The sequence below is a fragment of the Pithys albifrons genome, chromosome 17 (assembly GCF_047495875.1).
Source record: "Pithys albifrons albifrons isolate INPA30051 chromosome 17, PitAlb_v1, whole genome shotgun sequence".
Taxonomy (NCBI): domain Eukaryota; kingdom Metazoa; phylum Chordata; class Aves; order Passeriformes; family Thamnophilidae; genus Pithys; species Pithys albifrons.
Window position 1 is genome coordinate 11,282,478 of NC_092474.1, and position 14,136 is coordinate 11,296,613.

Here is a 14,136-nt window from a genome sequence, read left to right on the forward strand (position 1 = left end):
TGGGGCAGCTGCTGCTCACACAGTTTGGCCCCCACACCAGACTCTGAGCCCCCCTACAGCTTTTTGGGGGCTGCAAAAGCTGGCAGAGTGTGCAGTACCTGATGGTGGCTGCAGCCCTCGTACTGAGCACTTTGCCAGCACAGAGAGGGCAAAGGGCTGCAAAGCATGAATTAAAATTAAAAAAAAAAGCAACCTTTCTAATCCATGCTGTGGTTCCACCATACCAGCACTGATAAGAACCTGGAGTGAGTCATGCATATATGAACTGGAAAAGAAAAATCCACAAAGCTTAGCAAGAATTAATGAGCCTGAACACTTCAGTCATGCTTTCACCTGCCTTTCTGTTCTCCATGTCTCAAGGTTTCAGCTTCTTTAGTCTCTGACATGTGAAAGATTTCTTTTGCGACTAGAAAAAAAAAGAAAAAATCCAAACTTATTAAGCTACAGCTGAGATTTTTCTAGCAACAAAGTAATTAGTTCTGGGTCACTCAAATAAGAAACTTGTGCTATCATTTCCCTGCAGGCAATGAAAACATTTTAGGAGGCTTCCCCACAGCATTCTGACAATACACTCTCTGAGGTACTTTGAACATAGCTGAGTGTTCCTCTGCATCCCAAATAAACACCAACACTTTCTTCACTAAGTCCAAGTGGACTAAGTGTTTCAAGCTGCATCTCTCAAAGAAAAGCTTGCACAACCCACCCAGGCATAAACTGCAACCAGGCAATCACAGGTTTTAAAAAAATAACAACTCATAACTAACCATGGGAAGGGTAATAACAAAGCAGGTCATCCACTTCTCTTGAAAATGTTTTATTTGTTTCTAAAGAGGCTGAAAACAAAAGCAATTCCATAGTTCAGAATACCAAATACTATCCGTAGCACAGAATGAAGAAAGGAGTTTTCAGAGAAAACCATTGCACTAGACCCAGGTCTGCTCAGCTACTGGAGGTATCGCAACACAGCTGGTGAGCAGCCCCAAGGATGGCAAACCAGCCCCCCACTGTGGCTGGCTCCTCTGCTGCAGTCCTGGCCCCTCAGACTCCTCACAGGTCTGTGCAGGGCACTCTGCCCCACAGTGGGAGGGGGTTGGTGATCATTGGCACAGTCACGGTGCCCCAGGCACCAAAACACGCCAAGGGAAGGGCCCAGCAGGGCCCAGCCTGGGCAGGCCTGGGGCACGCTGGCAGCAGGTTTGCATTAATGTTGCATTTGTTTTGGGACAAAACAGGCTGTGAGCATCGAGGACAGGCAGCCTGGCCTTACTATAATCACTTAGAAAACAGAAACAGAACACAAAGCTGCCCAGCTCCAGCCCTGGCACAGAGGGCTGTGGTGCCACTGCAGCTGCAGACACCGAGGGGCAGGTTTGGCCACTGGGACACAGGACAGTCACAGCCAGGCTCTTGCTGAGCAACCAATTCCCAAACTGAATCCATTCATCTCCTTACAGCTTCCCATCCCAGCTTAAGGAAGTCCTCATCAGCAACAGCAAGAGAAACCGGTTTCCAAAAGCAGATTACTGCCAAGACACACATAATTTACAGAAAAATCCAGCCATTAAAAACAATTGTCTTTTACCAGAAATTCCACAGGGGAAAAGTATTTCACTTCTCCTGAAGAGAAAAACTACAGAGCTATTCACAGTAGAAACACTGAACCCCAGTCTACTGTAAAACAATAATGAGCTTGCAGGTGATTATGTCACTGACTTTGCCCAGAAAAGGCTGCTACAAAAAGATCATCAATATTCACACTTATCTCAGCCATGCAAGTTTGGAACTTGCTACTGAAACGATTGTGTTTGATGGGTTATGGAAGCAGTAATGAGCTTGCTTTTGCTGAGTGTTATGCTCAAATTAGATTCCACAAGAATCCTGAACTTTCTAGACTTTGGGCTGACAGACTCACAGCCTGCCTCGCTGCTAAAGCTCTTTGATCCATTCCTGCCCTCACAGTTTTCAGCCTAATTAAACAGGTGGGTTTTTAACTGAGGTGATGACGGGCACTGACACGTTTGCCACCTGTCTGGTTGCCATGAAGCTGCCATTTCCAAGAACTTCCAAGGTGCTACTAGGAAAATAAGGCAAATACAGGAGAACCTGGAAGTCTCAGAAACAATATGAAATCAGAGTTCATTTGCTACAGCACAGAGCAGAAGTATGTTTGGTTAAATGAAGTATTTTTTTCTGAGACTGCACTGGCCCAGAACAATTGGTCACAAACAACCACGATGCTCATATTGGCTTGTACAGCAAAGTGGTCACGTATTTCTTCTTGTAACGATGTGTAGCACTGAGCACCATCACTCCATCCTGCAGGAGAGGGAAAACAAGTGAGCCTGTGACACGGATATCTGAAACTGCCCATGTGGAGAACATGGCCAGGCCTCTTACCTTGATGGAAAGGGCGTAGAGGTGGTTCAACATGACGTGGTTGGGTTCAGGAAGCAGAGCGGGATCGCACTGGAAGGAAGAGAAAGAGAGACTGTGTGAAAACAACAGAACTCACAGTTCACTCAGCAGAGCTGATGGGTGGCAAACACTGCCTGTAACCAGCCATACCCCCAGTACATCACTGCTGCTTACCCTGAGCCCACCACAAACACAGCCACTGCTTCAGAACAACCCCAGAGCCCTCGGTGAAACGCTCTGCATCCTCACAATGACCATGAAACAGAGAGCAACTGCCTCTCATGTGTTTCCAGCATCTTAACAGTTCAGAAAATTCACGTTTTGGGAGGAAAACAGCAATCTAGTTTTCAATTTTGAAGAGTTAAGTAAAAAAAATGAATTTACTTCAGATGAATCCATCTGGACATACATAATAAGAAACTAACCAACACGGCAACTGTCCTAAGGTTTTTCCTAAGCTGTTCCCTGTCTATTCCCAGATTTTTTCCCCATCTGTTTCCAGCCTCAAGGCCATTATTCAGCAAAACAAACTAAAATACTCACAGAAATGCCTGTGTCCTTGTTCAGGATGACCTGCAACAGGTGTGGGGGCAGAATTGGTGGAGATTTGAAGCGCTCCTCTGCCTTACAAACATAGGGCTCCTGGTGATATGGTCCTGGGGGTGAACTTGACAGCTCTGCCAGAGAGATGGTAAATATTTAATCCCAAATACTTTGTAAGAATATCTGCTCTTTATAGGTACATGTGGCCAAAGGAAATCAATGGCACCTAAGTACAACAACTGCAGCAGCTGGTGTGGTTCCAGAGGATCAGTCACTGCCCAAGAAGGGATTTGTAAGATGCCCAAAGTCTGGCTTGCAATGAGCTGTGAGGATTTGGGCAGCAGAGTTCTGAGGGCCTGACTGCACTCCAGAACTCCTCTGTCCTCTCCGCCCAGCACTTCTGCAGCAAACACCCCACAGTGCACAGGCTGCTCTATGTCACCTCCAAGGAAGTACAAAACCAGGATGTACCTGTGAAAGGAAACTGCTACTCCTGTGCAGAGACAGGTATGGAAAGAGCTCTTCAGAGGCTAAATGAGTCCAAGGAAATGCTGTTACAGCACGTGGGGGGAAGGCACCCACTAGAATCTCCTGGCTTTGTCTCACAAATAACACGTTCTCCAAAAAGGCTTTGCCCAGGGCAAAGTTGCACAGAGCAAAAACCAACCAACTACACCTTCTGCCTCAGGCTCAAAGGAGGATGTAACCACTGCAGTCATGGTCTCCAGCCCCACAGAGCTCTGTAACAAAGAGGTGGCAAGGCTGAGCTCAGACATGGCTCAGGCCAAATCCTACCTCTCCTCTGTTATAGTAGAATAAGAAACTTCAGGCAAAAAGATTTTCTTATTCTGAGATAATTTTTATTACACTGTGAGAATCTGATCTATTCCTGAGCCTGTGTTAGCACTGCTGAATGCACCTGATTTCTCCCCACTAATGTGCAACTTCTGACCCCCTCAGCCATTTCCTTAGCAGAGGAAGATGGAATTAGGAGCAATGTAGGCTGTCAATGTAGGTTTACTATGGCAAAGCAGAAACTGAACTAATGAGTGCCCTCACTCCAGAAAAAAGGAAAATTACATTTTTAACAGCTCTAAAAAGTGTGATAAAAAATTATCAGTGTTCTTACCAGACATGTCTGAACACTTTTGAGAGTCCACCATCAAAGCATCGAATACTTCAAAGTCAGTTTTCTTCACCTGGATGATGTTGTTGACAGTACCCAGCTGGCTGGTTACTACTGGCTGAGCAGACACAAGATACAAAAATCAGAATAAAAAGGGCTTGTGGGGCTATTGGATTCTCAAACCTACACAATCAACATTACAAGAACGGGGTATATTGCTTTTAAAATATGAACTCAGATATGGAAAGAGCTTAGTTAGTTTTAGGTTAAGAGCAAGTGCAAGATTCAGGACTGGGAGGGAAAAATACCAGTTGAATGTGCCAGGCCCACAGCCCTTGACTGATTCTTGGGCTAAGACAAGGGGAGGGAGGGGCAGGTCTGGGCTGAAGTCACCAGTGACACCAGGACTAAGCTCCACAGGGCTTATGGAGCCAGGCTCAGACCTGCGAGGCCTGGGGTAGGACACTGTGGCTGGTACTGCTGGTTTGCCACAAAGCCAAGGCTGGAGTCCAAGGCAGAGGGTTCAAAGAGCTGAATTGTACTGCAAGGTAAAGTCTGAGAGGTTTGCCAAGACAGCAAGAAACTGCAGGTGTGAATGTGGAGCTCTGAAGCAGGTGGGGGCTGCTGGGTGAGCTGGGGTTAAAGCTCATTTTACAGCACAGGAGGAAGAACAGGCCTGGTAGATTTTGGCAAAATTACTGGACTATGAAAAGATCTGGAACAACAGTGGCAACATCCTGGCACAGAGAGCCAGTGCAGCACAGCCAGACCTGGGCTGCCAGCAATGCTACAGTGCTCTAAAGACAGTTTGGCACTGGGCAACAAAACCTTGGCAGCGCTTATGAACAATGGCCAAGAGATCTTGTCCCTCATTTGTTACATCTCCTGCCCTCTGAGGCTCAGCCTGGTGCTGCCACCTATTCCAGCTGGTGTCAGGAACCTCTTTCTCACCAGCTTCAAAAGCCAGTTTCTGCTGTTAACTGATGCCCTCTCTGAAAGGACCAGCTCTTGGGAGAGAAACCAGCCAGTTTCTCACCTTCAGGTGCCTCAATGAATCCACACCAGCTCAAAGCAAGTGTTACCTCTGCAGGATCGTGTGTCCACTGCCCATCCACAAAGAATTTGTACTGGTGCTCCCCTTCTGGCAGGTCCAGGATTGCCACAAAGTTATTGTGACTGGAATTGAAGACAAACAATCAGCCCTGAAAGGTTCTGAAAAGTACAATGGTCTGTAAACGGTGACACACACTGTGACACAGAGCACAAACCTCCACACTGTGCAAAACCTGAAAAAGGCAGTGCCACATTTCAGCGAATCTCTGATGCAATCCAAAGGTAAAGAATCTAATTATCATTAATGTTTATGATAATTTCCTCAGTGACAGTAAGTGCCCCCACGTTCCTGACATCAAGTGACTGGCACTGAGCTGTTGTAAAGTCACCCTCGCATCTTTATGCCACTTGTTTGTACACGAGACCTTTTAGTCTGTGAGGCTCTTGCTGATGGAACAGGATCAGCTTTCTCATATTTCCTTGCCTTTCAGTATTTGCCTTCATAAATTGCACTTCCCAAATGCCTATGAAATAAATGAACAATGACTACATCAAAGCAGCAACTTGATACTTCTGAGTTACTCTGGGGCTGAATAGCTGCTGCTTGGCCATTTTGATACTCCTGTGCTGTGAACTTCCAGATCCTTCAAAAGCCTTTACCAGCATCTCAAAAAGGTGAGAAACAGTTGATGTTCAGCTGCCACTTTTCTTCTGCTCAGGCATGGAGTGCAAGCATCCCACCACAGAGCTGGATGTGAAATTTAAGTTTGGAATAACAAGCCCTTCTACTTGAGTGTACCGAGTTCAGTGATGTGATTTTATCCAGCCTCTAAAGAGGTACAAACACTTCCTTTCCCAGACTACCTCAATTGACAACAATGTCTCTTTTTTTTGTAAAGAGACATTTTTATCCTTTCAGATTCATTTCACCATCTCCTGTCTCCCAGGCTTTCCACTTAAGCGAGTGACAGTAACACTGATGTTCCATTGGCCTTTCTTCCAGTTCTATCTCAATAATTTCCTTCACATGCACAGAACAAGCCTCCCATGCCATTTTATCAGGCCCCAGTGCTGCTCCCTCAAGTTTCCTAAGACATTAAGACCCTTCTGCACCACTGACTGGAGGTAGCCACTCACTGAGATGAGACACACCAGGACCTGGAAGATGAGTCTTTCATGGGTATGTCATCACTGACAGACAACAGGACTCAAATCAACAGTCAAACTCAGACTCTCTGCCATACACTAAGTTTTAAATTTTTGAAAAACCCCACATTGGTGTAAATTAAATACTTACTCAGGTACTGAATTAAGCAGAGCTCCAGAGCCCTCTGGCAGGAAGAAGCAGTTGGGACCTTAATATGAATTTATTCTCTTATCTGTGTAGTTAACCTGCAGCATCCCAGGCTCAGATTTGCCTAAGCAGAATCTGGACCCTCTCTGAGCTGGGGAGAAGCCCCGGGTATGGCAAAGGACATACCAGTGTCATCAGAGACACTGTGCTTAGAACCAGCTGTCCCTTTCACACCCCAGGCAACAGGGACTGTTTGGGGTCATTCCTGTGTGGTGCCAGTGAACAAATCACTCCTTTAAAACTGACACACAGCTCAACTTCCCTCCTGTGCCATCCCAGAATCACAGTCAGATTCTTATCACTGGTTTAAGGAGCAATAAATCCAAGTAAAATCACCATCTGCCAACTGAGCAGCTTCCTCACAGCACTGAGCACTCCCAGGGTGGGGAGCACCACTGCAGCAGCAGTTTCTTACCTCCGTGTCAGAGGGATTTTGCTCCAGTTGTTGAAGGACCCTGACAGATAAACTTCCTTCCCTCCTCCGGTCCAGCGGAACACGGTTGGCCGAGCCTGAGTGGGGGTTTTATCATTCACTTCCAGGTCCTGCTGCCAGGCTAGAAATTCTTCTTTCTCCAGTGGAGCCTGCAAGCACAATGTCTGAATCAAAAGGAATTTCCTCCTGCCACACTCAGACAGCCTGAAGGCTTTCTTTGCCCTCAGGCACAATTCTCTAGGGTAAAAGTCTACTTACTACAAGTAGTTTTTGCCAGATGGAGAATAAAAACTGCATTTCTAGATGCAGTTCACCAGTTCAATTGCACAAATTCTGCAAAGATGTTAAAGCCTTCCAAATGTGCAGAAAGAGCAGAAGGCCAAATAATGCCACTCCCTCTAGCTCCAATTAGGTTAAAAAGAAATTACTTGTGCTCACCAAAGTGTTTGAAATACACAGATATAATAAGAGGGCGATAAATAATCAAGAATACATTTATGAAGCATTTGGGCTGTACAAATTTTGTAGGCACAGAATTTATAGTTGGCAGAAAGACCAGGAGGTGCCTGTAGAAAACAGTTCTATCCAACAGTCAAAAGCTAAGTGCAATTTCCTGTTAGATGTTCTTATGAAACGTGACATGCAGCAAGACACTTCCAACAACCCACCTAACACTGAGCAAACAAATAATAACAGCTCTTTTCATGTGGAAAAGAATGGACAGATCAAATGGCACTGGTAACTGCAAAGGCCTTAAGGATGCAAAGGAAGCTGGGGCACTGTCCTCAGAGCCAGTTACATTTCAGTTTTTCTACACTTAATTCTCCTTGGAAACCACACCATTACTATCAATGCACTCTCTCTCTCCTCAGCATGGGCAGCAAAGGGGGATGGTCAGTTTTGTGTAAACTCAATGGCAGAATCACTGCAGGTGGGTAACGAACAGCCCAACTGACAGCACTGCCGAGCCAGTAACGCTGGAAGGCACGAACCAACCAGCAGTACCTTCATTTCCTCCGGGTGGAACAGGTCTGCGTCCTCAGGGCTGTCCATCAGGATCTTGGGCCTGTCCCCGTCCTTGGGGGGGCCCCCCGCGCTGTCCCCTCGGGCCCCCTTGTGCCCGTGGCGCTCCAGCCCCGCCCGCTCGCTGCTCGTGTTCCCCATGGCTGAGGATCTAAAGGAGCAGGAAAAGCCAGATTAGCACCGGTACTTCCTAAGGCAGACCTGCAGCAGGCAGGGCAGCAACTCCCCAGTGGCGCCGGGCTGCCTTTCTGAGCTGCAGGGCCTCAGAAACTCGACTAACCCAAAGAGGGGTCGTTGCAGAGTGACACCACGCTCAGAACAGACTCCAAACGACAATTTTAACAGCTCTCCATAACATGCTCCAGCTCAGCACTCGAGCACCTCTGCCAGACCCGCTGTCCAAGGAGGCCAAGCAGGTCTGTGTCGCAGCACAGGCACTTGGTGTTTTCCCAAGGCAGGAGCTCGTTCTCTGCCTCTGCACGCCCTGCAGGGGATGCTCCAAACACCGCTGGGGCTTTGGCTTTGCCCGAGCGCCACAAACCAGCCGAGCACGGCCGCGGCTGCCCCAGAGCGGGCTCTCAGTGCCCCGAGGGGCGGGCAGGGATCGCTGGCTCGGAAGGGCCATCGAGTCCCAGCGCGGGACACCCCAAACCCCCTCCCTGCTTCAGGAGCACCGCCCGAGCTCGGGCAGCCTCGGGGCGGGCACCAAACCCTGCGGAGGGCCCGGCCCAGTCCCGGCCCCGCTGCGAGGCCCGTCTGGCCCTGGAAGCGGCTCCGTATTCCCGGCACATGAACCCGCTCCGCAGGCTCGAGCGGGACCCGGCCCATCGGGCACGGCAGGGGCGGCACAGCCCGGCCCGGCGCGGCCCAGCTCGGCCCAGCCCGCCGGGTCTCCCCGAGCCTGCCCCGGCCGCGGGCCCAGCCCCACACCCACCGCCCGCCGCCTCCGCCGCGGCTCTTCCGCTTCCGCCGGCCCGGCCCGGCCCGCCGGGAACAGACCCCGGCGCGGGCGTTCCGGGGCGGCTGCATCCCGGCTTTATCCCGGGCTCCATCCCGGGTCTATCGGCAGGTCAATCCGGGCCTCCATCCCGGCCCCATCCCCAGCTCTATCCCCGGCCCCATCCCCGCCTCTACCCCGGCCCCATCCCCAGCTCTATCCCTGGCTCCATCCCCGCCTCTACCCCGGCCCCTATCATGGCTCCATCCCAGCTCCATCCCAGCCCCATCCCAGCCATCCCAACACACAGCTGCTGCCGGCAAAATTTGGGATTTGCCCAAGGCCTCGGCCGAGATGTTCCACAAGTGAAATTACTCTGATGTATTTCTCTAAGAACGCCCAATCGCCCTATCTCGCCTTACTCTTTTGCTCTTCATCATTTCTGGACAAACAGCAGTGAAACCTTAAAACACAAATTTACTTAGCCATGCAGACCTTTAGATAAAGGAAACCTTTAAGAAAATTAGTCCTGTAGTCGTAAGAAATAAATCAAAAGACCTACCTGTCCTAGAGACTTAAATCTGTAAACATTGTCTAGTTAGAAAAGAAATATGTAGCCAAAAGACATGTAGTGTTTTAATGATTTGTCTAAGCCCTAAAAATGTATGTCTTGGGTAATTCAGAGGATGTTTGGGTAATTCAGAAGGATGAGTAGTGATTGATGTAACTTAGGAGGATATGTAGCAATTACCCGTGGAATGTACAGTGTCCTCGGTGAAACTCACAATGTGAACTGGCCTAAATTTTCCTTCTGTGGGGCTGCATTTTGTAAGGCACAGACCTGCCTTCCCCCCCGGTGCCAGTACAGGATCTCAGCCTGGCTGTGTGGATTCCTTGGAACCCCAGCTGCTGTTGGTTTGGTGTTTCACACAGCCCAGCACTCCTCAGGTCCTTCCTCCAAACTCACTTGTTGTGTTCTCCCCAGTTTTGGGGGTTTTTTTGGCCACTTTTTTGCCATTTTTTAGCACACCTCTGTGTCTGCACTGCAGGGCTCCCTCTCCTGCCCATCATTGCCCATTGTGGTGATCTACACAACAGCCACACAGACCTATTGCAGGGCACAGCACCCTCACCTGAGGCCTGCCCCTGCTGCTGTGCAAAGCTTTTTGTTACTTCTGAGAACCCCAGAGAGAGAATAAACTGCAGGGTGAGCACTGCTGATAGCCCGTGGGGCTGTGGTACCCAATCTGTGTCAGGTGCAGGTATTATTCAGTTTGAAACTTGGTATTAAATGTGATGGTTCCTCCCCACACGGTGATGGACGATCCTGAGATGAGCTCAGTTGGTTAAAACTTGGTTGTAATAATGCCAAGGTCATGGGTTCAATCCCCTGTGTGGGCCATTGACTTAAGAGTTGGACTCAATGATCCTTGTGAGTCCTTTCCACCTCAGAATGGTCTGTGATTCTGTGACCATCCATCCATGGTGTGCCATGTGCCAGAACCTTTGGGAACTGTCTGTGTCCCTGGGCTCTGTGCTGCCCACAGGTATCTCAGCCTCTCGGTGGCTGAGCCTCAGAGTCACTGCCTTCTCCTTCCCCTTTTCCCACCGTGCTGCTCCTTGTCTTCCCTGGCTGTGACAGGAGGGTGTAGCAGAGTCACAGACTATTCTGAGTTGGGAGGGACCCACACGGATCATCGAGTCCAACTCTAAAGTCAATGGCCCACACAGGGGATTGAACCCATGACCTTGGCATTATTACAACCAAGTTTTAACCAACTGAGCTCATCTCAGAGTCCTGGAGCAACCAGCCCATTTTGTGAGGTGCTGGTCCTCAGGAATATTGAGGGTGGGATGAAATTACACCACAAAAACTAATTGGTGCCGCTGCCTCCCCCTGGGCAGGCACAGTCCCCACATTCATGGAGTGCTGTTCCCTCCCATCAGATTGAGTGGGAGCCCAATTCCCTCACAGCTGTTAAAGCAGGAGATGTGGGAAGCAAGAGATCAGCTAAAGACAAGCCACATGGGCCTGGCAGAGCTCAACCCACCCACTGGTTTTCTGGAACTCTGCAGTTTTGCTCCTCCCTTTAACAGCAGGTGTGACTTTTTGCCTCCTTCCATATTTTCCAGCCTGAAGGGCATAAAAGCTCCCGCTCTTCCACTCCATCCAGGACCAGCCTCTGCAGTCCAAAGGAAGACTACAAAATACCTTTTCCACCTCTGCCCCTTTACATACCTGTCTTAACTTTCCTTCGCTTATTACCAGATGAGGATGAAACAGATGGGAAGCTGCTTCACATTCTTCCATCAGAACTTCCACACTATCACAAATGAGGCTCCTGGTTAACCTCCCTAGTGAGAATGTCAGAGTGTCACTCCATTGAAATAATTTATCACAACTCTCTAGTTTTCTGAGCTGTTGTATCTCTCAGATGGGAGACCCAGCAACAGCCCACTCAGGCTTAGCCCTCACTGAGCACTCCCAGCGTTGTGGTGGAAGGGTCAGGGGGAAAATGTAACAGTAATTCTGAAAAAGAAATTCCCTTAAAAAAATCACAGTCCAGTTTTGGACTGTTCACAGCTCATAAATCAAGATAAAAGTAACTGATTGAAATCTGGTGTCATGGCTGTGCTGCATCACCTTCTAGAGCAATTTGGGGTTTTAAAGCAGATGCTTGTAAAACACCTGCAGAATATGAGAGGCACATGGTCTATGTTAGTCACTATGTCAGCAGTCACAAGCAAAGCTCCTTTTTCCCCCCACTCACTCCTACTTTCTTTAGCCCACATGAACTAGACCTGGCCTGACTATTAAATCTTACACAGAGCATCTTATTCAGAAATTAATTTTAAAGGAATTTGGTTCCCTCATAAGAGAGTGAGACTCAGCACACCTGGTCAAAGCTCTAACAATCATTACAGAGCACTTTTGGTGCTGCATAAGCTGAGGGGTCAAGTGAAGTGACCTCTTTACTCCTGAGTCATTCTACCCCCTTGGAGATATCACTTACCACCTTTCTTCATCAGCTGACTCATTTTAAAAGAGAGTAAGGACCAAACAGCATCTGAGGTCAGCAGAGATCTGTACTAGGGGAATGCATATCCTGTATTAGATGGGGTGAAGAGTGGCCTTACAGACCTTTAGGCACAAAGTCAGGGATGGCACTCACTAATCACTGTGCTTTAGGCCAGAAACTCTCATTTTCATTGTTGGAATTATCTCCTGCAGTTGATTAAAATCAAAAGACAATTAAGCCCCCATTGAACACTGGTTGGAATGTGAAGACAAGGCTGCCATGGCTCATTGTGACACTCACCCTGCTCTGGTGTGCATCCCTTCATTGCAGTGGGGTTTCCCTTCTCTGACCTCAGAGTACATGTCAAAAAAGAAATGCAGTGCCCTAAAACCTCAGACTGTGCAGTTTGAGGTCCTGAACAATCAGTTGCTATCTGGCAAAGTTCGTTTTCCTTGCCATGATCCAAAGTTATTTAGCCAGAGAGAAGTCACTAAAGTGAAAGCTGACTCAGCCCTACAGTGAGATATGACAAACCCAGGGGAGCCATCCTCAGAATGAGCTGGTAGATCAAATTCGGACATGCCATAAGTCACATTTTAAAGGACACATGAGGAGCAAGTGCTTCTTGCAGCTTCTGTGCTGTGGAGAGTGAGCTAAGTGGGAGCAGCAGCAGAACTTACCCTGGTGTTCCGGAGAGGATAAATTTAACTGCAGAAACCTTCTGGTTGAATTTCTTATAATCTTTCATTCTGCTTTGGAGTCCCAAGTTTGTTCCTCCTTTTTTACACTGGCCAAGTGATCTGTTTGCAAGCCCCCTCCTGCTTCTAGGTCACTTCTGAATTTAGCCTACTTTGCCAGGAGTGCTGCAGAGGAAGCTGGGCAGGCTCTGAAGGGCTCACACCCATTCCAGGGACACGTGGCCCTGCTGTGCATGCAGAACATGCCGTTGTGCCTGGAGATGGAAAACTGGGAGTGCACACAAAGATCTCTCACAGGGCACTGCATCCCTTCTTTACTCCAACACTGCACACCTGCTGAGCCCTGCTGGTGAAAAATGAGGTTGGAGGTGGCAGGGTCACCAGAGGGAACCCACATTCAGGCAGTGTTTCACCCTGAAGGTCCTGCCTGTGCCTGCTGGGGGCTCCCACTTGGCCTGGAGGTGTCTCCTCCAAAGCCAGGGGAGGTTCCACATCTGTTCAAGGTTTGGTGATAAGGACTCTTCCCTCCAGGAACCAGCACCCTTCACAAAGGCTCCTGAGCAGCCCTCAGGTGACCAGGATGTTTCTTACCAGCTTGGCCCCACAGCAATCCAGTGGCTTTCTTTGTATTTAAATCTGACTTACCTTGGGGAATCCAGTCCTTCAAAGGCACCTGTGCACACACAGTCAGACAAAGTGGAAACTAACTGGGGAGATGACCCAGTCTCTCCCCTACTGAGGCAAATCAGTTGAAAATTCATCTTAAATAACTGGCAGACTGGGTTAGGGCCTGGGTAATGAAATGAGTCTAGAAGAGATGCTTTGCCACTGTTCCATCAGGTGTTCCTGGGCTGATGCTGAGTGGTGGACACTGGGGCAGCAGATACAACCTGTCTCCAGGCTGAGAGGCAGAGCACAGGTCACACTGTGAGCCCACACCCAAAGAGACAGGTACAAACCAACACCTTCTGGAGACCCACTGCTTATGGATCCTGGTTGCAACCACATAAATCAAGGAGCCAGCACTGGCCTTCAGGCCACAGGCTGTGAACTCCTGGGTGTGTCTGCAGGGAGGCACACTAAGAATTTAATTTCATATTGTCCCCTTGATTTTTTTTTCCTGTGCAGTCTGATGGCACTCACACCACATGTTGTTTAGTGCCTGGCTGACCCCCTTCATGTGGCAGCAAAGAACCCCCACCTATATTTAGAAGGCCCTTCTAGGGTTACATATCAAGCTACGTGCGTGGTGCTGTTTTGCAGAATGCAGCTGCCCCCGAGACAGCAAAGATGCCAACCTGAGCCAGGAGCTGAGGCAGCAATTCCAAGTTTCCATCTGTCTCTGCCTGTAACATGTGCAGGGAAGAAAGGAGAGCTGGACTTCAGGCATTAGCTGGTGCCTTCAGCATGCAGGAACACGTCTCAAAAATGGGAGCCTGAAGCAGCTTTGTGGAAGACTCTGTTCATGGGCCCAGGACACAGATACTGAGTTGAAATACATTTTGCCACTTCCCACCTCCCCGTGTTTCATCAA

At 48.8% G+C, this 14,136-nt stretch overlaps 1 protein-coding gene across 2 annotated transcripts; it reads right to left on the minus strand.

Moving 5' to 3' along the window:
- Positions 1–798: 798 nt before the first annotated feature.
- PRKAB1 (protein kinase AMP-activated non-catalytic subunit beta 1) lies at positions 799–8,914 on the minus strand. Of its 2 annotated transcripts, none has more exons than XM_071571703.1 (8): positions 8,882–8,914; positions 7,930–8,098; positions 6,907–7,073; positions 5,167–5,260; positions 4,088–4,202; positions 2,959–3,092; positions 2,398–2,466; positions 799–2,316 (listed from the first exon to the last, which is right to left on the minus strand). In XM_071571703.1, exons 2-8 carry the CDS (start codon positions 8,086–8,088, stop codon positions 2,239–2,241), a joined length of 816 nt encoding a protein of 271 aa, XP_071427804.1. In that variant the 5' UTR covers positions 8,089–8,098; positions 8,882–8,914; the 3' UTR covers positions 799–2,238. The 2 variants fall into 2 exon arrangements, with proteins under 2 accessions (XP_071427804.1, XP_071427805.1); XM_071571704.1 differs by lacking the exon at positions 8,882–8,914 and adding an exon at positions 8,228–8,871.
- Between the last annotated feature and the right edge of the window lie 5,222 nt (positions 8,915–14,136).